Source organism: Gastrolobium bilobum, unplaced genomic scaffold (genome assembly GCF_033153095.1).
Source record: "Gastrolobium bilobum isolate Gb01-03AN ecotype WA unplaced genomic scaffold, APGP_CSIRO_Gbil_v1 utg881, whole genome shotgun sequence".
Classification (NCBI taxonomy): domain Eukaryota; kingdom Viridiplantae; phylum Streptophyta; class Magnoliopsida; order Fabales; family Fabaceae; genus Gastrolobium; species Gastrolobium bilobum.
Window position 1 is genome coordinate 227820 of NW_026898866.1, and position 24421 is coordinate 252240.

Consider the following 24421-nt stretch of genomic DNA (forward strand, 5'->3'; position numbering starts at 1 on the left):
GAAAGGGAGAAAAAGATGCTTTAGCACCGAATCCATGGACAAGAGGCAGAAGAAAAAGTGCTATGTTATTGCGGTGATCATAAGATTGACCCTATATCATCCACTTGCCAATTATTTATTACCTTCCTTTGTCACAAATGCTGTTACAAAATTTTGAAAAAAGTGGGAAGGAAAATTATTAAAGGAATATATTGTCTTCTTTGTATCGTATCATTTAGATTTTTTAACCCTTAAAGATAGAGCAAAATTCAAAATCAATTTCCTCAGTGACAATTGACAAAACAACAGTCACGTTCATACGAATAAGATGTGAATCATGAACACTTGTATCTTAATATAATCATAAAGATTTCTAATTTAAACAAATTTTTTTGACTACCAAGGATGCAGAGTACTGTCATCCATGTGCACATTTTTTTTCCGCTGAAGGAAGAGCATCTTATAACTGCAAATTGGGCACTATATAGTGTTGTGATGTGAAATCAAATAAACATCACACTCTCACTAAGTATAATGTGACGACAGATTTGGAAGGCTCCAGAGATAAACTATTTCTTTGAACACAGCAAAACAAAAACAGTAGAAAATATCAAAAGAAATAAAAAAAAATAAAAAATTGTGAACAAACTGGTGTGGTGTAGTAAGAGGTACAAGGCGCACAACCCTCCACGAGAAGCAGCTAACAATTGTCTACAGGGGACGATTTTAATATGTGAATGCCCATTTTGGAACCGTACAAGATGGTGTGTCTCCAAAAAGAATCATAGCATATCCGAGGCAATTCAATGGACAAGGTTTAACGTATCAGCTCCACCACAGTGAAAAATGCGGAAGAAAGTGTAAATAATTAAATAAAGAAAACAAAGATAGTTGATTAAAATGTTCTCATAGTGTTTATTATTGAACAGATCATTTTTTTATATATAAATATATAAGCACTAATAAGTGGACATGTATATATGGCTATATAAACAAAGTGCTGACCAGAATATACTAGCAAGCATTGATGATCTTTTTGAACCCTTAACATATACCTAAATAGTCCCACTAACTTTCATCTCTCTTATCACAATCTCCTTTCCTCGCCTCACACACACACACACACACACACACAAACGATAAGGCACACAGTGAGGAAGCTAGTTGTGGAGGATATTAGAGTTCCTCTGTTTGTTGTGATGGATGAAAAGAGGAAGGTATCATCAAAGAAGGACACAGGTGGTTCAAGCTCCTACACCAAGTCATTATTCTCAAGGAGTTGCTCAACAAGAAGCTCTACTTCAAACTCTCCCCTCTTGAGGAGCTTATCACAAAAGAGTTCATCTTCCTCCAAATGCAATCTTACTAGGAGCTATTCACAGAAGAACCCATCTATCGGTAGGAAATGCACCAATTTAGCTAAGGAACAGAAAGCAAGATTTTACATCATGAGAAGGTGTGTGGCTATGTTAGTTTGCTGGCACAAGCATGGGGATTCTTGAAAGAATTAAGCTCACAGCAGAACAAAGTCTATTGCACAGATCAGATTTTATGGGTTTAGTTGCAACTTGGACAAATTTTTGATTTCTGATCTATGAGGATCTTTCTTTTTCTTTTTTACCCTTCAATATTATAGATTCTATTGTAATTACGAGTTAACTAAGATGAGTTATAAGATTTACACATTGTTAGAAATATATAAGATTAATCTTCCCCCTGCAGGCAGAGCACTTTTATGCGTTTGATTATTGTTTCTCACATATATTGTTTGGGATAACTATTCAACATTAAGAACTGCTAAAACTTTGTTTCACTTTTGGTACAAGATCCTCAAAAAGCTTTCATGCGTTAAATCTCTCTCTCTCTCTCTCTATTTGGGTGTGTTTTGAAGGAAAGGGTATACTTTTGATAAAGCGTATTATAAAAATGATAGTATTTGGATCTGCATTTTTAGCTACATTCTTTCTTCTTTTCACCTACAAGAAACAAAACCCGGTTTGTTCACTCAAAATTATGTAACTTACCACACCTTTTTTTTTTGAAAAGAATATGACACTCTCGGAAAGGAAAATTTTGCAGTTTGAAGTTAGATATCCTTTGAGGTGGAGAAGGTAATTAGGTGCGGTCCATATGTGACTTTGACGGCAGTATTATTGTAAAGGTGGAATCTTTCTTTATCAAATCTGTCCCCACTTTTCTCAATTAATATTTCATCCATATTAGACCTTATAATATCAAATGGAAGATTCAACTAAAATGGAAGGAGTCAATTTCAAGGCGAAACCAGCTAATCATCTTAATGTGAAAAATCACAATTAAGTAGTTGTAAATCTATATCTGCGAAGGAGGTGGGGGGGAGGAAATTAATGAGGTATACTCGACCTCATAGCATAAATTCAACACCGAATATTGTTCTTTATGAAGTCTTTCTTTCCTAGTAAGTTTTTGGATTAGTGTTTTCATTTTGAGCTAGTTTCTTTTTTATATATATATTTATAATTATTTTTAAATATTATTTCTTATTACTTATTTTGTTACCTTAACAAAATACACATTTACAGGCGCTAAATGAGAAAAGATAACATATTTGTAAATTTATAATACGACTCTTTACATATTTACAAACAAATTTAAAATGCATATGGCAGGGTTGAGTAAAGAAAAAGGTTAAATGGAGAAACACTTACTAAAAAAGTTTAATGTTTATCATAGAAAATAAAATTATTTTTTACATATACATAAAAGTGTGTGGAGTATATTTTTCTCTCTCTATTTTTCTTACATGACCTCATGATTATATGAGTCTCGTATGTAACATCCCTGCCTCGAGCCGGTTCAATTAACATGCATATGATATAAACAGAAACAGCGGAAGACTTAACTTATGAAAATACAAGCTAACTTTTTCTTTTTCTTTTTAAATTCTCATTCGACGTAAACGAAAGTCGAACAGAGTTTCCTCTATAATTCGGACAACTGGGGATTTTTCAATCTCACTCAGAAACATTTCCTGATAAACAGTTTATACAACACATCAATCCAGAAGTACCAGTCATGCGAATATAATCAGATACTCATCCATGGGCGAATGCATAACTTGGCTCCGTGCCACTATATCTAACAGCATGCAATCCAAAACGTAAACATATCTGAATACTACATCATCATATAACGTGCCTGAATACTCAAATGTACATGCATCAAACTGACAGGCATGTACAAAACATATACAGGCCATATACAAAATAAAGGATCTAACATCATGATCTATCAATTAAGAAAATACGAAATCATAAATGCACTCCAAAATAGAAGTAGCCTACAGCTACTCAAAATCCAATCCGTCCAAATCCTCAGCCACTGGTCGTGTCCCTACCTAGAGAGGTCTCACCGGGAATCTGGGCACCTGAAAATATGGCCCCAACGAGGGGTGAGATTACAAATCTCAATAAGCTCCAGGTTTATAGAGAATTCTCCATACCCCAGGCTCACTCCTGCATGAAAGTCAGATACAGAGTATACGAATACAACATATAACAGATATCATAACAGAACAGAGCATATATCCATATCATATCAGAGATGTGCGCCGTCATTCCCAAGGGAGGACCCCAAGCGGAAATCAACGCACGTGTTCCCGAGGGAGGACCCCAAAGCGGACATCAGGGTACTATACAATCAATGGCCAGAGATTATTACAGAAATCATCTTACAAAAGTCATATCAGAACAAAACATATCATGTTATCAAATAGCTTTATATGAATGCATCTATACAAAGCATCAAAACAGTCATACAATCCAACTACAGTTCACTAACTATGGTGGAGCACTCAAATAGGAAAAGACTCCTTAAACATAGAGCTTACCTCTTGAAGCTTTACCGATACCCTTACTTGTTGCACAAATTATTTATATCGCTTCAATAGAATTCCACTCCTTTTCAATCCCTAGGCACACCTAGAGAAGAATTTACAATAGAATCAATAAAATGATACTATGCCATGATCCTTTCCCAAAGCATACATTTTATCGCTTATTTTCATTTCTTTACATTTTTGCCAATCCTATGCCAATACACAAGTCTAGACATCTTTATAACCGTTGGTGTTCTTTAATTTAATCAAACATTCCCTGAGGAATTTTCAACATAACTCATGCTATTTTTCTTCAAAACTCATCACTTTTTTTACAATTTATTACAACACATTTTATTTAAAATAAAATGTACAAAATATATCCCTAAATACCCTATAGGTCAAATCCTATAAGGGAAATTTCCAAAGATCCTTCTCTTTTACAATACATTTTCTTTACTTCCTTACAACTTGCAAACACCTAGGAATGCTTCCACTAGATTCCTATTTTGAGTTTAGACACCAAGTCCTTTTTACTTAGGCATTCTTACTAACTCATCCATTTTCACTCATTTCCAACACATTATACCTTCACAATACATAATATAATTTTTCCACAATAACCTTTACTCACTCCATGAAGGCCGAAACCTAGGAGGAAAAATGCAATAGGGCTTTTCAATTTTTATATCACATGTGGATGCTTACTCAACACTATAACTTCCTAAACAACAATAATCCATCATAAATTTCACATTCTAACATCAATTATTCCCCACTCACAACATGCTCATAGATTTCATGACTTATATCATCAGAATAATATCATGGAAATAGAGGTTTCTTACCTCTAAACACTTGTACAAAGCCTAGAGAGCAACCTCCAAGCCAAGCTCCCTCAAAAACTCACTTTTTCTCTTCCAATGAATAGTAACTAGAAAATGAGAGGAGGAATAACTCTTCACACACTCAACTATAGCTCAAATGGATAGGTGCAATGGATTCATTGAGTAGTTCCTAATCGATTTCATGTGGTGGGTCATTAGATTTGGTGGAAGATTCAAAGAGAATCAACAAAATAAAAAAAAAAAAAAACCCTAACCCCCCCCCCCCCCCCTTTCTCTTGGTGCAGCTCGGGTTTGGAGTGAGGAGAGGAGAGAGAATTTTATTTGGAAATGAAGCTTAAGTGACTTAAAAAGGTGAGCACATGTGGCCCTTTTTATCCGGTTATTTTTCTATCGCGTATTTCACTTAAAATGACCTGTAACTTAACTTAAAGCTACGGATATGTTTTTATTTTTCTAAGCTCATTTACATTAATTTTTATTTCCTAAGGAACAATATTCTTAATTTACAGTACCGTTTCTGCACTGTTTTTGACGAAATACACTGTGGTTCATTAATTGTGAACTGTTTGCATCCGAAACTTAAAACTTATGAACTTATCATTCTTTGGTCTATTTTGACTTGCTTGGCATATATTGGATTTTCTTATTCTTATTTCATCAATTATCTGTTTCTGGACTCTACCGGTTGCTTAAACAGCAGTACAAAATATCCGGTAGAAACACTTTTCACGGAAAGTGTCAGACTATACAATTTTTCATTCTAGACTCATATCTATCGTCAGAATTGTCAAATTATGTCTCTAAAATTATTTTGCTTATTTAAGCTCTACCAGTTAATTCACAAGACTGTGAATTCTCCGACAGAACGCACTGTTCATAACATACTCATGATTACAGTCAAAATACTCGAAATCACTCACTGAATCTAATTATGGCATTTAAATCCTTAAATTAAACCTCTAATTAAGATTTACTATTTTGGGTCATTATATCGTACACTTTTATGTATATATAAAAAATAATTTTATCTGTAACAAAATAAAAAATACTAAACCCCTTAATAAAATATAAGCTGGTGGAGAGTTGGTGGCTATTGGATAAGAATTGTGGCAGTGCCTACAATAATGGAAATTTTTTAATATAGTCTAGAATCGCTATGGTCCTTTCATTAAAAAATTGATACCTGAATCAATTTTATTTTTTTATCTTCTCTTTTCTCTCTCTTCAACCTTTTTTCTCTTTCTCTTCTTAATCCCACCCAATTTTTTTTTTCTCCCGGAGCACACAAACTTCACTCACAATCATGCCAACTTGCCAACTACCTCGTCCATGCTTCTGAGCCTTATGAGTGGGCAAGTTTCTTGCCTCGTACATAGTCCACAATTATGAAAGTAGCTCAAAATTCGTGTGATCCATGCATAAAACAATATAAAAACATATAATAATATATTATATTATTATAAAATATTTATTTCAAAAGTAATTTATATTAATTTATTTAGATATCGTTCAATAATTTATTAAGTATCTACCAAAAAAACAGATATAAACGTATGTATGGTTTTGATTTATTTTGTAAAAGAAAATTGCTTTTTTTCAGTTTTGTATTGAAATTTTAAATTTAAGCTATTTTTAATATAAAATAAACGAATTTAAACAACGCTACAAATGCCTCTATCAAGTAGCTAGCTTAAGTTTTTGGCAGCTTTTATGACCATAGTTGAATCTTAGAAGTTCATTTTGCCAAAGTAATACAAATTGAATTTAAACTAACTTATAAGCATGGGACGTGGGAGGATTTCAGAGGCTAGTTACAATAATCCCATGATTAAGGTGCATGCTGCTGATGACTGAAGAGGCCAGTACTCCAACAGCCTCATTATTTTCTATAAAATTTATATGTTAACACCACATAAAAATAGCTTATATATTTTTAATTTTTTTTATGTCGACCTTAATTACTTCTGTGAGATAAGTCGCTTTTTGTATCTGATAAGCTTCAACTATTTGAACCGAGACTAATCTTGAGTCAAGCTTAGTCACAATTAAAACTCTTCATCCCTCTTTAAATGTGTATTTGATAAGAATCGAATTCAGATTTTCTCCTAATCTATTCCGTCTATGTTATCAATTAAGTTACAATGTAGGTTATACATTTTTATATGAACAGCATATTATACATCAAATTATTCATGACCATACTTAATAGCTTAAGTTTTGAAATAGTTCATCATTGACATATAATAATGACAGGGAAAACATACATTAACAAAAAAAAAATTCTTAAAACAAAAAGGTATAAGAGATTCTGAAAAAAAAAAAGTGGTGTGGAGGTAACATTTTTCTTTGAGAAAAATATATATCATTTAATACAAGGAAAGTTATGAATAAAAATTTGAAAAGAAAGTGCATTTAATTATATTCCCAACACCAGTCCTGGTTTTTCTTCATTCTTACATAGAAGGCAAAATGCCGCAGAACAAAAGTAGTTGGGTTAGAGAAGAGACATTTTTTGAAGAGGGAAAATTAGCAGAGTCAGGTCATACAAGAATCTCCAAAATAATCAACACTTAGGTAGATCAGCCGGTGGAGGAGGCAACTTCTGATGAGGGAGTTTCCCATCATTGACAATCCAAGCCATTCTCAATCCCCAACTCATGTGCACATCAAAGTGGCAGTGCATGAACCAAACACCTATTTCAGACACATATATATATATATATGTAACCACTTATTAAATTGGATAGTGCAACATCATATAATTGAATTAAAAAAAGCATCCAATTAAGCTGTAAAGTAATCAAAGTAAGTAACAACAATTAATCACTTAAAGTATATGATTAAATGAACAATATACTAGGAATGTTAAAGAAGTGAGTCACCTGGGTTGTCAGCTAGAAAACGTATTGCAACCCAACCACCAGAAGGAACACCAACAGTGTTCCTCTCAACAGGGTCAACAAGGTTAAAGTTTGCAGGGTCTGTATTAGGATTAAAGTTCCCAAAACCTTGACCAACCAGGAACACATTGAACCCATGAAGATGTAATGGATGGCTCTCAGCTCCCAAAATGCTAGTGTCCTGCAACACAAGCTGCACTCTGCTATGATAGGGTATCACAACAACCTTGGTTCCATTGCTCACCATGGTGTTATTTGGTGGAGTCCCTGTATAGTTAAATGGTCTCAGAGGGAACACTGGGAAGTCCGTGCTATAAACACCATTGTTTCCCTTCCCTAGGAAATGTTGTTGGAGAATTGCTACTGATGGAAGAGTAAACGATATGTTGTTCATTGTAGCAGCAAATTTTGTTCTGTTATTAGGCCCTTGACACGTTTGGTTTCTTGGGCAAGGGCTGCTCCCAAGGCTTACCGTGAAGAAGAAACTCTTGTCAACACTTTGAGGCACATTAGCAGGGTACTTGGCACTGTTCAAACTACGAAATCTGCTACTGAATTTGGCTACAAAGGAGGTATCGTTGATGGCTGGAAGCTTTGGTTTCAGAGTGGTTGAAGAATCTGAAACAGTGGTACTGTTTGGGGTATGGTACTCTAGAATACCAGCCAACGTGGAATTATCAAAGGTACCCATTCCAGTGAAATAAGGCCTTGCTAGCATGAAGAATGTGGCATTTGTGTGCCAAGGTTTTGTCTTCAAAAGTACGTTTGTGGTTTGTCCTGGCCCAATGACTATGATGTTGGACTTGAAAGGTTTAACATAAGAAGAATCGGCTTCAACAATAGTCATGGTGTGGTTTGCTATGCTGAAAAAGAGTTCATCGTTCACTGCAGCATTGATCAAACGGAGAAGATATGTCTTCCCTGCTTTCACCTTTAACTTGAATGTGTCTATGTACCATCATGCATAGTTGAAAATTTAATTAGATATTACAAATTAAGTAATATATCCTTTTGTTTCACCCCCTAGTCAATTTATTAAATTGGAACCATAAAAAATAAAAAAATGATATATAGTATGTGTTTAATTTGCTTGAACAAGTTGTGTACCGTTACTAGAGCAATTGTAGAAGGGGCCAGGAAGTCCGTTTATGGTGTAGGCATCAGAGACATTTGGACCACCCCCTGTCTGAAGAGCTTGTGCAATCACAGCCTCTGGATCCACATTCCACCACTCTCCTACACTCAACAAAAATTATAAAATAAAATAAAATAAATCAAATGATTTTGTTAATAAAAAAAATGTTAGAATATTTATCATTGATGCATGTATGTATGTACCAAAGAGGATGGGGACTTGCTTGTATGGTTTGGCAAATGGGTAAGATTCGTTTCGCCTTGGGAGAATGATGAGGGGTCCATAGAGAGTAGCCCTTAACCACGAGATGTGTGCATGCCAGAAGAGAGTTCCTCTTTGCCCAACAATGGTGAAGTTGTACACGTAACTCTGACCTGTTTGTATGGGGCATTGAGTTATGTAAGATGGTCCATCCGACCATCCACTACGAAGTTGTCTCACTCCATGCCTGAAAGTTTGTTGTCATATATACAACATTAAATATATGTTCAATTACAAGTTCACATATATATATATATATATATATATATATATATGATGTGATTAATTACAATAGACAAACATTCAATCCATTGCATGCATGCATGGACAATCCAAGCTAGAATATGAACAACGAGGTTAATTAATTGGTTAAGAAAATCAAATGCATATATACCAGTGGATGCTGATATTGTTTGGAACATGATTAACCACCTTAACCAATAATCTGTCTCCTTCTCTAGCAACAACACGAGGCCCCGGGAACTTCCCATTCACAGTAACTATGCTCTTTGTGTGACACAGCCTGGTAACGTTTTTCAGCCTTATCTGTATATATATAAGTAATAAAAAAAATGATATATAGCAATTAGCACTTTTTTCTCTGTTTATGCTCAGAAACACAAATTGTTAGGTTTTTACTTTTTAGGCTAATAAAAAACATTAATTACACGTTAAGTGGTGGCGTAAGTTTCATACTAATTACACAAAAACACGACGTAATGTAATGTTACTACATACATCGAAGTGGTAGTGCCTAGTAACGCTTCCATATTTTGAAGTAGCAGCAAGCACAACTTCAGGAAAGGTCCAAAGGAAGCTAGTGGCAAAGAGGAAAACCGCAAAGAATGCCGGTGATGATAGAATACTGGTAATCATTTTGATAGAACAATGGGTTTTGTGTGCAAACAATAGTACATCATAATGCTCACAACAACTTGCTTATATATATATTTGTAGAAATAGAAGTTACAAAATAGTGTTGGTCGATTAGGTATCTTGGTTTTTAGGTTTCGTAACGAAGTATGGTAAAAGAGGAATGATTTCACCTACTCGGTTCCCATTTGTCGTCTTCTAGTTTGGAGTGTCATTAACGTAATTATAAACTGTTTTGTCTCAATTACGTGCCCCAATTCTTACTCATATTTCACAAAAAAATTTCCAATGTGCACTCAGTAACTAAACTTTTTTTTTTTCAAATGTGAATTTGATTTAAGAAGATTAAATGGTCCCCCTCAAGAAACAGCAATTATTTAATGGAAAAGTAAAGAATCACAGGTAACTATATATATAGCGCTGGTTATACCATATTAAATTCAATGAAATTAATAGTTTCCTTTTTTCGATGAACAGCATTAAGACAGTTGTTTTTATCACCCACCCACAAAAGAAAAATACCTCTATTAGGTCGTTAAACTTCAACACAGGAAAACCGGTTAAATTATGCTTAGGTTTCTACTTTACTTTCTGTATGAGTATGACTATATATAAACACCCCTAACCTCTATTAAATAATAATAATAACAATAAGAAATAAATAACAATGGGCAGAATGTTTTGCAAGCTTTACATCTTAATGGCGAAGTTTGTGGGCAAATCATAATCGATATACTGAGACATTTTATTAAATTTATATTTCAAAGCATTAGCCCTATATAATGGCAAAATAGTAGTAAGAAAAAGGCATTTTCGAATCAACCGTTGGGACTAGCTATAGGTTGCATATATTCCTCGAAAAACCACATAGCTCAAGTCACATTAATCTTCTTGTTTTCATAAAAGCACTCGCTGGTTGGTGATTGCACCCTTCTCGACCAAACAGTACCGTTAAGTACATGAGAGCCAAAAAGAAGGAGCGTGACATTTGACCAACCTTTTCTTCATGCAAGGAAATTAATTAAGCATAGGAAATATAGACATAGCTATAGGTTGTCTTGTTAAGTCTAGTATAATCATTTCTACCACTGGCCCAAATTAAACGCTAAGATTAATCACAAAGCAAAAGTAATTAAAGCAGCGACAGCAATCTATGAACTATTTAACCAAGGACATACCTTGTAGCAATAATGTCTCTTCAATTCTACATTCTACAAAAGATCATAGGGTTCTTTCTCCAGGTACTAGCAATAGTAACGATATTCGGTAATCGTTTAATATCCCCGGTCCCCATCGCCACATAATACACGTTCAATTCAGTAGTTATTTGATGTACCTATCATTTTCAATTTGTAGGTTCTATATTGAAATGCCTGCATAGAAGCAGAAGCATGATATGAAAAATCTCAATTAATTAATATGAGTCAACGACATTAGTCTCTGCATTTATTCTTACTTCCCAGCTAAATATAGGATTTGCATTGCTTGCTGAGTGCAGCATTAAAAACCAGGTATTATATTGGAAAGCTAAATACAATAAGCATTAATTAAATGTTTTTTTCTCCATTGGTGGTGCCATGTGTGAGTGACTCTGGTGAGATACCACTGTCTAGTAGCACCTAAACTTTCTTCTATTAAAAAAAAAGGTAATATAACTGTTATGTTGCATAACAGGATAATCCATTCCTGCAGAGCCATCGATTTGCAAGCCTATTCTTTCTAATTATTTTTTTTTTACAAAAATGGTGGGACTCGCAAAAATATGTTTGTGCAGGAAAATCCAATTGCAGTCTGTTACTTGAGAAAACTAAATCCCTAAAAAAAAATCCTTTATCTTCTTTGCTTTGTTAATATATAAACCAAAATTTCCATTATTTAATTACTAGCTACCAATTTTACGTCGTTATATATTGATAAGAATTCTCAAATTAAAAATATGCATTATACGTTCGCACAAAAAAAAAATGCATTATAGTCACACACACAAAAAAGATTGAATTTTACTTGTAAAGTTTGGGAAAAAATTGTTTTAGTTTGAAAACTGTATTTATCAAATTATTTAAATTTAATAAAATACGAAAACTTTTTAAAAATTGTTTATGTTAAGATATTAATTTAAATAAAAATAAAGCATTGTATGGCATACCCTGTACTATTGTGTATAATTAAACACCACTAAAATATGTTTTATGGTGAAAATGAAAATTTCCACTATTATTGCATGTGTTTTAGATGGAAAGAATTATTCAAGTTTATTCATCACGAGAATTCACAGATGCCCCAAGAGGGGAAGGTTCTTAGATGCTCCCATCACTAAATAATGATTAGTTGGATGTAAATCAAGCATACTACATATATAATTGAGTAATAATAACATTCACTAATCGTGCAGATGTAGATTGTGTGCAGATGTAGATCGTACTTTTTCCTCACTCGCACACTTCTTGAGAAAACTTCCCAGGAGGTCATCTATCCCAGAATTGCTCCAAGTCAGCACGCTTAAATATAGAGTTCTTCTGTTCCGGACTACCGAAAAGAAGATGCATCTTGTTAGTATAGGTAGTACCAATTAATTCTTATAAGCTATCCCAAACTATGTAGTCTCATACCTGCACAGTCTTTGAAATCCCTCTCTTTCGGGTGTCGATTCGATTCATTCATGCATGTAACCCCCCGCTGGAAGCTTGTCAAGAGCTGCTCCTTGTCCATGCCCTTTCGCGCCGGGGATCACTCCCTGCCCTCGTCAGCGCTTGGGATGTTACATGTCCACCACACCGTACTGGAAGAGAGGCCCTGCTCTGATACCACTTGTAACGCCCAGCCGCTTCAAGAATCAATGACTATCCCCACATACTAACACGAGACTTTTCAGTGTGCTTTTTCCTCATTCGCACACTTCCTGGAAAAACTTCCCAGGAGGTCACTCATCCCATAATTGCTCCAAGTCAAGCACGCTTAACTATGGAACAGAATTACTTTTCAATCTTTCAATCAAATATCAGTTCATAAGATGGTATCAGAGCTCTAAGCTCTGGTACTCACCATTCTTTCCGCTATAAATTTTGAGTTCTTGATTATGGCGAATCAAGGTGCTCTTCCGAATTTTCTTACAAGGAGAGGTCTTGATCATGTATAGTCCATCCACTGCCTCAGCTAAACCAATCATCGCTCTGAAATGGTTCTGTTTAATGTAGCAAAAAGAGTCATGGAAAATGAGATAACATGGAACAGTTTTGGTAAGCTTTGTAACAGGAATCAGATTGACTCTAAAATTAGGAACATAAAGAACATTAGTCAAAGTTAGATGAGGATAGAGATATACTATTCCTGAAAATAAGGCTACACTTTGAGAGCCATCAGGTAAAGAAATAGAGATTGGGGAGATTTTGTGGAGATTGGTGAAAATTGATTGAACACAGCATATGTGATCCGTGGCTCCAGTATCAAGGAGCCACTGAATTGGTTGATTACCTGATCTGTTAAGAGAATCTACATTCAGTGCAGAAGTTTGAACATGATTTGAAGAAGACATTCCAGCATCTGGATTAATCTTTGATGAATACAGTGCATTTAGCAAAGTTTCACATTGTTCATGAGACATGGAAACTCCTGAATCTTTAACATCCCTTGGATCTGGCATAGATTCATTTATACCAGAATTCAATGCAGCATGATTCACCATATTTCTTGGCTTAAAACCTGGAGGAAATCCATGCTTTCGATAGTATGTGTCTATAGTGTGATTTTGCCTTCCGCAAAATGTACAGATCTTACCATTTCCTCGTCCTTGACCATAAGATCCACGACCTCTTCCTCCTTGGCCATAATTTCCACGTCCTCTTCCTCTATCAGAATTGCTGGAAAATGCCTTGGGCTCACCAATGGCATCAGAATGTCCTTCTGTAAGCATCTGTCTTTCTTGTTGAACCACCATGAAAAAGATTCGATTGATATTTGGTAATGGATCCAACAGCATGATTTGTGATCAAACGTGGCATATTGATCATTCAGACCCTTCAAGAATCTTGTAACATGATCTCTCTCTCTGTACTGTTGCATCTGTTGATATCCACCACATGCATACCGATTAACACAACTGCATGTAGGAAGTGGTTTCAAGTTATCTAACTCATCCCACATAGTCTTCATATCAGTAAAGAAATCGGTAATTGTTCTCTCTCCTTGTTGCATTCTATAAATCTCTTCTTGCAGATCCGAAACACGAAAGATATTGGATTGCGAAAATCTGTCCAAGCATAGTCTTCGTATCGATTTTGCAATGGATTCATTAATTGAACGATGAATCCATGCAAGAACAATGGTGTTAGATCTTCGCCAGGCACTAAAAGAAGGATCCTCAGCAGCTGGAGGTTGAATGCTTTCATAAATGAAGCCTAACTTGTTCTTTGAAAGGAGTGCCATCGTCATTGCTCTTTCCCAACTGTGATAGTTTCTTCCATCAAGAACTGGATTAATTAACGCCAACGCTGGACTTTCATTGGGGTGAAGAAAGAAAGGATTTGCTGGATTTGCAGACTCAGACTGGGCTTGTTGTCCTGATACTCGTCGTTCCATCACCGGATTCTGTACGTTTCTTGGTCCTTCATTGCTCTCATAGAAGTCCAAGAAGCAGACAACAGTATCTTGTTCATCCTCAGAAGCTGAGTATCGTGCTCTTGCACCTCTCACTTGTGAGATTCAAAGGTTATGATTTTTACTTCAAGACTTTGGCATTCTATTTTCTCGACCAGCATCTGTATACTATGACAATTGATCTGCCATTTATTTAGCCCATAATCTCTCTTTTCATGAACGCTCAAAACATATTGAGCTAGATTGTCACATCACACGTGAGAAAATCCAAGCTGGACTACTTCACCTTCTTCCCATCTCTTCTTCAATCAGTTGGCTGATAGCTTTACCAAAGCTCTTCATCCTTCTTCATTTTCAACTCTCATTAATCGCTTGGGCCTTGTTGATCTTCATAGTCCAGCTTGCGGGGGGTAATAACATTCACTAATCGTGCAGATGCAGATGTAGTGAAGAACATGTGACCATTTATTTGATAGGTGTAAATTTTTTTGTTATTAAGTTATATGTCAGTTGTATCAATTGTAACTGACTAGGATTTAGTTAGCTTTAAGTTGTTTAGTTACTTAGCTACTTAGCTTTCTGTATATAAGCCTTTGAGGCTTCATTGAATGTACTTTTCAACTTTTCAATCTTTCAATCAAATATCAGTTCATAAGAAGTAATATATCATGTAAAATACTGTATAAATTTTGTTTTAAACATATATAGAATCTAATTTTGTCAGAGTTATGATCTCAAGAAACAAAAAATTCAAATTTGTTTAGAAAGAAACTGTGGGGAATGAATGAGATAAAGTTGTGCTATCCTTTTGAAGAAAGCATCATCTTAATTTATCCAAAGCTAATTGATTAATATATACTTGGGATTTAGATCAGATAAAAAAAAAAACTGGTCCTCTCTCGTACGCCTATTTCTTAATTACTTGTCGAGCAATCGAAGAAAATGGAACATGCACAATTCATTTCACATCATAGAAGGAACAACAGAATAATGGAGGAAAAGATTACAATCTTTCAGTCCAAATAGTAAATGAGTGTTATAACCCTGAAGAAATTAATTAAAAGACATTTCAACTATGGCGAATATATATATGATAATATTCATCGTTATTCTGACAGACATTTTTGTATAACAATTAAAAAACAGTGGTAGAAAAACAGGAATTAAAATCTGACCATGATCATGATCAGTCCCAGATCATGACAACTGCTATAACAGCTACACCTAAAAGCACAGCGAGAAACTTAAACCAAGGAGTGTCGAAACTGCTCTTCCTCTGCGGTTTGAAGCCTTTGGCTATCAAATGATTGATGGCAACATAGATGAAAACACCACAAGCTATTCCCATAGATATAGCATATATCCAATCTGCAGTGTGTCCTTGTGCTGTGGCATCGATGGCAATGCCAATCCCCACTCCAATAGGGCTAGAGATAGCAAAGGCCAATGAATATATTGCCGTTGTTACAAAGGGTCTCTTTGGTAACATCCTAAGCAAAGCAATTCCCATTGCAATAGCAGCAAATATCTTGTGCAAGCATATTGTCCATAAGTTCCTCCATGCATCCGACTTAGTACCTGAATTATATATTATTAGTTGTAAACAAGTTTAGTCATTATGGTTTCGAGTGTCATAATCATAATCATAATCATAATAAAGCGAATAGCTAGAATTTGGTTTTTCAATAAATGATTGAGTTTTTCCCCTTAATTGATTGGGCAACTACACTTTCCAACACTAAGAATTGCAAGTTTCCATGCTTAGAAAATCCTCCCCCCCCCCCCCCCCAAAAAAAAAAAAAAATGTAGAGCATGGAAGAATGAACCTTGATAATCTATAAATAGGGAGAGAGATTACGATTTTAGAGAAACAGAGATCTCTAGTGAGAGTATTCCTCTTCCTAAGAAAAGAGAGGATTCCTTTTTTGTGGAGATAAATTGTATTTCATCCTAAAAGAGAGAGCGAGGAAATTGTGTATAATCCTCTAGTGATATATTAGAGAGAAACCTCTTATAATCCTACTTTGAAATAATGAACGATTTTATTGGATTAGGTCCCGTAATTTTTACTCCTCTCATTGAGGGTTTTTTCACATTACAATGTCTGTGCGCATTTCTTCTCGTCTCTTTTTCTATTATTTGGTCAACGTGATAATTGTCAGCTTCCAAGTTTCGAGTTTCTATACTCAACTTGGCGATTTCATTGCTTCTATGCTCCTTAGAGATATAATATAAAACTATTGATATACAATTTTAACCAAGGTAGGACTTAATTACCTATCACTCACGCATAAATTTCTAAATTTTGTTATAGTGGTAAAGAAAAGAAGAGAAAACCTGATACTCCAATCGCAATGCCTTCAAAAACTGAATGGAAACACAGTGCGAAGATGAGTAGAATGGTGTCACCCAAAGAAGAAGTCTTGATGAAAGCAGGGTTGGTCGTCTCCACAGCCAACTGATCTATGGATAGCTCTTGCTCTTGGGGTGTTGTCCCTCCTTCCAATTCCACCACTTTGGAATCCCTCTCGCTATTGCTGGTGACATAAACCACTATACAGTCACCAAGCATGGTGAGAAGGTATCCAGATGAAGCAAGCATGAAGGAGAAAGGGTAAGTTTTAGTGGTGAGGTCTCCAAATGTTCCAGCAGAATCGCTCAAGAAATGCATCAAAGCCGTTCCAAGGAAAACACCAGCAGCGAACTGAGTCCCCAAAAATAGAAAGGCCTCATTCCAACGGTAGAAGTAAGGAGAAACTCCACCCGCGAAAGTGCTCACAAGCAAGATGATCAAACACCATACTTTCACGAGGATCAGACCCTTTGAATGCAAATTTACGTTGTCAGAACCATTACTATCCCCCCCATCATCACCCTTGATTGGATAGAGGACCGAACCTAAGAGGCATAAAACGAGGAACGTTGACTTTATTGTCTTCGTTTTGGAGGAAGACATGGATATTATTCTCCTATGCTAGCTAGCTATTGGTATTTACTCTTTTAATGTTTGATCGTGTTGTCAATTAGTCGATTAAATTGCAATTGGCGATTTAGTACAATCCACTACTTGTACTGCAATTTGACTTTTTCAGGTTTGTAATTGCAGTATTTGTACTACACAGCTATTGGTGTCAGCAACCATGCAATCGAAATTTAATTAGTAGTCAAATTATATTGTTCAATTAAACCACTACTATAATATTACAACTAGACAACTTCGAATAGAATACAGTTTACATATTTACGTCGATAATGATAATTGCGAAGATTAACGGATAGTGTCCATCGTTATTGGGGAAACCGAAAAAGACAAGTACAAGGTCGTGAGTATCTGCCGCTCCACAGATTCATTTGGGTTAAAATATTGGGAATTGTATTAAGAACTATATAAATGAAAGGACATAATAAATACAAACTCTTAAAATTTTAGATTGAAATTTGATATTTGAACTTATTTATTATAGGGTTAATAATTTTAGCACATTTGATAATAGATCTCTCTCTATTATGGACTCCCCATATGATATACATACAAAGGGTTATATGTACAAATTTTTTGTTTACAAACCACGCTATATTCTTCCGGGAGAACATTAAGTTACACTATATTCTCTCGAGAGTATATAGTGTACTTTGTAAAGATTTGTAAAAAAAAAATTGTAAACGGATCCTTTCCTTATATAGGACAGGTTATATTTATCAACTTTTTTTATTTACAAACTCTTACAAACTATATTATTTTCTCTTAGGAGAAGATTAGGTTACACTATCTTTCTGCAAGAAAATAATGTAATTTGTACAAATACCTTTATTATGTGAAGTCACTAATAATAGATTACATTCTTACCCTTATGCCAAGTTCTGGGCAAACGCCAGCACATCATATATTATTTTTATATGTATATATACGCATATAAGTCGCGACATAATGAATTTTACAGCTATATATGAAGAATGCTACACAATTTCTGAACCATCAGATTCGCTCTCCCCGTTTCCCTGCCATCCCGACCCCATCCTAAATTTACAAACAGGACATGTTCCTTGTTGCCGGAGCCATGGATCGATGCAGTTGGCATGAAACTGAGTAACAACCAAGAAAGAACAAAGGAAAGTAAATTTGTCATTTATGTGCAGCCTTAAGTAATATTTTAAGGAGTTTGCATTCATCATTTAAAATGACCACAAAAAGTTTTTTATACACACAACATTTTGTGGGACCCACATGTTTTGAAGGGAAAAAAAAAAACTACTGCACGCAAAACGAATTTCTATAACATAACACAATTATTTTTTCTACAACATAACTCTTATAAAATACATATTTTAATGGGTGAAAACGTAAAGTGGCAGCAGGAAGTGAAGGATGCTTTGACTAAACAAAAACATCATAAACCCAACACTGCATGAAATGGAAACTTGATTTGAAAACCATGTGACAAGGTTTTAAAAAATGAACGGTTCTATTCATGCCGCGTTGGACTCACTGTTTGGGCTATCATTTCGTGACTGGGGCAAGTAAGTGTTCTATTCATGCCTCTTCCATGTAAAAGTTCGAATTAGTTTTGACTTCTGCAAATAAGTAATGAAATTCTAAACACCGTTGTGAAATGAAACAACTTTACAGTGACTTCTACTTGCAGCTTGCTACAATGACAATACGAAAGCATAAAAGAATGAGACAATAAAAACAAATAAGCAAGCTTGGTAATATATAGCTGCCAACAGCTACTACTACGACTCTTGGTTTTGGTTATACAATCACATTAACTAAAATTAATTGGAAATTAGAAATTTCATATGAAAAATTAAGGAAAGCATACTATAATATAAAACATCAACACTTACTTTTGACTTTATTTATTGGGAAAGGATATTGTAACAACCAAATTGTGTTATTATCAAGTTACTACCAATTAATCTCACCGTTAGATCGCTTATGTTGATCCAACGGTTATATTTATTTTCATCTTTGTATGGTCATGATTTCCCAAATTTAATATTTTATATTTATTTTTACCTTTGTAGGCTTATGATTTCTCATATTTAATGCTTTCACTTTAAATATGGAGAATCATAATCATAGAAAGATGGAAATAAATATAACCGATGGATCAACATAAGCGATCTAACGGTGAGATTGATTAGTAGTAACATGATAGTAACACAACTTGGTTATTACAATATTCTTCCCCTTATTTATTTTATAAATACTTGATTCATTTATTTGTTTTGTTATTTTTTATTTTTTGTTTCAAATACATTGTATTTTTTACTTTTATTTTATAAATACTTTAGTTCAAATTTTCATTTCACAAATTATTTATAAGGTCTGAAATTACTTATATTGGAAAAGCAAGAAGTTAGACCATTTTTTGGGTATAGTGCAAGCTATTGTTTCAGAGATCACAAACCAAACAACATGATTTCACAGAGAGACGGCATGTAGATTAACATGTGTCTCTCAAACGCGGCATGAATACAACCGTGTTTGTTTGTCTGACACCATAAACACGGTAGTCTAAATATTGGCGGGGAAGGGACAATAAAAGAAGGGATATGTAGCTCTCATGTCACTGCAGATGGAAAAAAGTGCAGCAACACTTATTTTTCTCAGGATACGCGTGCGGATTCTGATGTTTTTTTTTTTTAGGCGAGGATACGACCAGACCACGTATCCTAGTGTTAAAAATTTGCTGCAACTTTTCTCATCAGGAGTGACATGAGAACCGACGAACCCATAAAGTAATCAAGCGTTGTTCAGGAGATATGAATAATCATTCCCCAATATTAGAGAAACATGGAAATTAGCGAGCTCATAATATTAATATACTTAGCTTAACTATTCATCGGGTAAACAGATTTGAGGAGTATGACTAGGAAAATAAGGAACCAGCACCCATACATTGATGATATATTATATAGAGAGAGACAAGCACTAATCTCCATAGGTTACTGCTAAATTATATTTTTTAAAAACAAAAAAGTTGAAGAAAGCAAAAGGTGCAGAGCACGAACCTGATGTAAACATGGCAAGCTACGAACAAGTTCCCCCTTGTTAACTTGGTCCAAGCATATGGTACATGTCAGCCCATCTTCTGGACCTTGGATACTTCCCTCTGCTCCTTCAGAGTCTTGTTTAATCTGATTGAAACATTGGAGAAAGAAACTAAAAACCAATCCATGAAAAGAGGTGGTCTTATTTGGCATGTCAAGTGTTAAGGATACAGGATTCATGCCTACACTTCTAGTTCTTCCAGCTAAATTTTGCCCTGGCAACACGTTTAAGAAATATAAAATTGTTTGTTTATATAGGGAAATTGTATGTCCTTTTAAAAGACGTAAACTTAGGTCCTTTTGAGAGAGAAACACACACAAAAAAGTGGACCCACATCTTCTTTTTTTTCATTCAGTGGGACTCACATCTTTTTGTGTCTATCTCTCTCTTAAAAAGAAATAAGTTTGTGTCCTTTAAAGGACACACACTTTTCCCTATATTTATATTCATTTTCTTTCTTCTTCTATGTTAAAAACTGACAACCAGAACAAGATTTTTTTTTTTGAGCTGGATTGTCATGTTTCAATGAATTCGTTTGGTTTCAGTATTAGAAGTTCTAAGACATCGAGTTTGCTTTAATCTTATCTGAACACCTAAATTTCACTAATACCCTGATGATTTATTCATATGCTACATAAATTTCTTCACATTAAAACTCCTACATATAGGTCCAACAAATTTATGCCAACCCCATGCACAAGTATTTCTACCCATTTCTCATTAGGTAGATGTCTTAAGTTACAAAATCTAAACTAAGAGTTGAAGCAAGCTGTTATCCTTAATTCGCAACAATAGCAGCATGCACTATCTGCAAGGCCCAAGTTTACCTATGGTTTTGGCAAGGCAAACAACAAATATGAAATTCAACATGGAAATGAGGAAGTTAAACAGATTATCATTATTTCCCCATGCGTGAAGTTTGCAGTAAAAACTTTCCGTTGTTGATACTTGATCAGAATGGTGCCGGATACAACTTTATAAATTCAGAAGTCGCATGTGTTTTACTAGTGTCTTATAAAAAATAACATCGTCGTAGACCACCAGCAGTGCATAAAACTAACAACCAAGAGTAAAAGCAAGCAATCATATCATTATCAAAAAAAAAGACCTTCTTCATAACTCAAATAACATTGTGAGAATGAACAAACCAAAAGGAAAAACAGAGATAAAAGAGATATCTACCTCATCTGCACCTGAAGAGGATGCCAACCCTGCTGAGCCATCCCTGCTAAGGTTAACAAATTTATCAACTCATTGTCATGGTTTAGTATTTCTTTACATAAAGCTGACACACACCTCGAAGGGGAGGAGGGGGATTGGGGAATCAATCCTGGCATTGAGAACCTGAAAAGGCTACTATATAAAAGAAACAAAGTACGATGTACTTTTCTTTCAAGAATTTTATATTCAATACTGTTTCCTGAGCAATGCCAAGAAAATGCAGCCTCTTCCAAAGACTCGAACGTTTAACTAGCAAGCAATACTCATCAATCAATCTTTCAAGATCATCATTTTTCCTTTTTCCTTTTTTGCGTACTGAAGATCACCATACTATTACATACTGATTATGTATCTAGCTTTTCCATATTTTTCTTTTTTAACCCAAAATTTTGGGTGGCAATGAGCAGCAAATTTTATTCTGTAACTTGAGTTACTACTGATGGTTGCTGCAGTTCCAATAAGTTTTCAAAATACAATATTTAGGGCATCGATTTTAGCCAAATTCAGCAGCTTCACTGAGGCATGTCTATTTCAGCCAGGCTTAAGATATATATCCTATCCTATGGTTTTCTGAAAGAAAATATAGTGACTTCAAATTCACCCTTCACTACCAACAATTCACCATATAGTGCCACCTCAAGAGAACAATGAATGAGGGTGGACCGACCCTCCAACCTCCCTTCTGCAGGGAAAGAAAGAAAGAAACCAAAAAGCTTACCCATGTAAAGCAAGCATTTTTTCTCATTCATTCACAAGAATATATTTAGAAACCAGCGAAACTCACTTTGTTGGAACTGCTACTTTATACGTGTGAACAGGCAAGGCATTTATCTCTTCCTCAGACATTGAAGGAGTACTAGAAGCAGTATCAGAGTCCAGAGCTCTCAAAGTGTCATAGTCTACCACAAAATGAAAGGAAAAAGATTATGAATAATGATAGCACATTGTACAAAAAGAGAGATGCGCAAGCCTTCATCTGCTTTTCACATTCTTTGGAGACACTTCCAATTTTTTAAAAATACCAAATGACAAATGTCCAAAAGTGCATTTTAGAAGAATAGTACCTAGCTCATCAAATTCACGATCAAGAAGTGCAAGCTGAAGTCTAAGTCCATGCAATCGTCCTCTAGTTGCTATTGCTATGGATGGTGGCACATGGAGTCGTAATTCAGTATGGCCAAGCAACCCAGTGGCTGCTGCAGCATGAGCCCTGGCCTGAGCTTGAAGATGTTGACAAGCTACATACATCCTCAGGCTTGTCGCCATGGCAAAGACAGCCATCACAAGCCAGAGCTACAAGGATATGTACCCATGTTTACCATATTAATTGGTATGAAAAAGAGAAGTACTATTCAAACTTGTAGCATACTCACATCAGCTAAATTATCACTTACCAAAAAATAATGTGACATCTGAGGCGAGCTCAATAACATGAACAGCACAAGAACTGCCAAATAAACAAGTCAGATACAGATTAGAAAACTACTATTATGAGTCAGCAAAGCATTAGGTACAGTAGTTATTAAATTACCTGTAATAAGAAAAGCCAGAGAATTGCTATTAACTGGCCTAGCAGGATGAATACGCTGATGGGAAGAAGGGAAAAACAGCAGCATAAGAACAACAGTTGAATGATCCATATGTATAATCTGTGCTACCTAGAAAAGAAGCTAGCACAAAGATTCATGCAAGAAAACAGCATTGAAGCAAGCATACCATTGGGTTTCTTTCAGGAGCATATTCTGAAAATCCCCTTTCAATATCTCCCCTACTCCCTCGGAAAACGAAACTCATACTTGCAAAGGAAATCTTGCAACAATTCACAGTGACACTACCTGGCTACCTGCGAGGACTGTGCCTTTGATTCATCACAGCAAGTAACAAATATCAGGGAACTTATATACTTTTCCGTGATTGACATTTTACAGAATGCAATTCACAAGTTTCAAACAAAAGTAAATACTCCTGCATTCATGGATCAGAATCATCAGACAAAGCAAATTAAGTATTTCTGAAGCTGCAAAACTTTTATGAATAATTTACCGCAAAAGATTTTCTATTTTCTACAAAAAAAAATATCACGAGGTGAGTCAAGGTGAATTGCTTGCAAAACACAAACACTTAGTACCTAAACGGGTATTGGGATAACAATTTCCTTTTTCTTATATATATACATTGCGTCTTCTAGTCGCAACAGATTCAGAGGGGTTACTTTCACGGCAATGCACGTGATATTCAAAGACCAAAATTATATAATATAATATAATATATATATTAAATTAACAAATTATTTGTTTCTGAACTGAAGCCATAGCTCGCGTCGCCAATCAAAACAGCTTTATTCATCTGCTCTGGAGAGTGCTACAGACTCAGAAATGTGATTTGACATTAGGTATTACAATAATTGAGATTAGAGGGTGGAATTATCGAGATGAATAGAGAAAGCATTCATGGCGTTTTATATATGATAGTGAAACAGTACAAGGTGGCTTCGCATCGAAACACATTGCAGAAAATAATGATAAAAAAAAGACACTTACAAAAATTGGAGACCGAAGAGGGAGCGTGGTTGGGAAGTGAATTCGATGTCGTAAGTGTTTTAAGGATGTTCCGTTCCTTTCTGGGTTGCTGGTGACGATGCACTCATCACTCAACTCAACTCACTCATCCCAACCGTTTTGCTCTGCTCAGAGCTTT

General features: G+C 35.1%; 4 protein-coding genes across 4 annotated transcripts; 1 reads left to right on the forward strand and 3 right to left on the reverse strand.

The window, feature by feature from the left end:
• Positions 1-1178: 1178 nt before the first annotated feature.
• LOC133284812 (small polypeptide DEVIL 13-like) lies at positions 1179-1481 on the forward strand. Its single transcript, XM_061481915.1, has one exon. The coding sequence runs from the start codon at positions 1179-1181 to the stop codon at positions 1479-1481; it is 303 nt and encodes a 100-aa protein (XP_061337899.1).
• A 5765-nt stretch (positions 1482-7246) lies between these two features.
• Positions 7247-9855, reverse strand: LOC133284828 (laccase-17-like). The gene is made up of 6 exons (XM_061481938.1): positions 9718-9855; positions 9374-9525; positions 8922-9166; positions 8691-8819; positions 7566-8531; positions 7247-7377 (listed from the first exon to the last, which is right to left on the reverse strand). The coding sequence occupies exons 1-6, from the start codon at positions 9853-9855 to the stop codon at positions 7247-7249; spliced, it is 1761 nt and encodes a 586-aa protein (XP_061337922.1).
• A 5743-nt stretch (positions 9856-15598) lies between these two features.
• On the reverse strand, positions 15599-17587 carry LOC133284837 (zinc transporter 1). Its single transcript, XM_061481949.1, has 3 exons — positions 17550-17587; positions 16783-17414; positions 15599-16023 (listed from the first exon to the last, which is right to left on the reverse strand). Exons 1-3 carry the CDS (start codon positions 17585-17587, stop codon positions 15632-15634), a joined length of 1062 nt encoding a protein of 353 aa, XP_061337933.1. The 3' UTR covers positions 15599-15631.
• A 735-nt stretch (positions 17588-18322) lies between these two features.
• On the reverse strand, positions 18323-24421 carry LOC133284866 (E3 ubiquitin-protein ligase SDIR1-like). The gene is made up of 9 exons (XM_061481986.1): positions 24265-24421; positions 23441-23582; positions 23256-23310; positions 23119-23171; positions 22789-23017; positions 22509-22623; positions 21686-21728; positions 20464-20589; positions 18323-18528 (listed from the first exon to the last, which is right to left on the reverse strand). The coding sequence occupies exons 2-9, from the start codon at positions 23516-23518 to the stop codon at positions 18403-18405; spliced, it is 825 nt and encodes a 274-aa protein (XP_061337970.1). The 5' UTR covers positions 23519-23582; positions 24265-24421; the 3' UTR covers positions 18323-18402.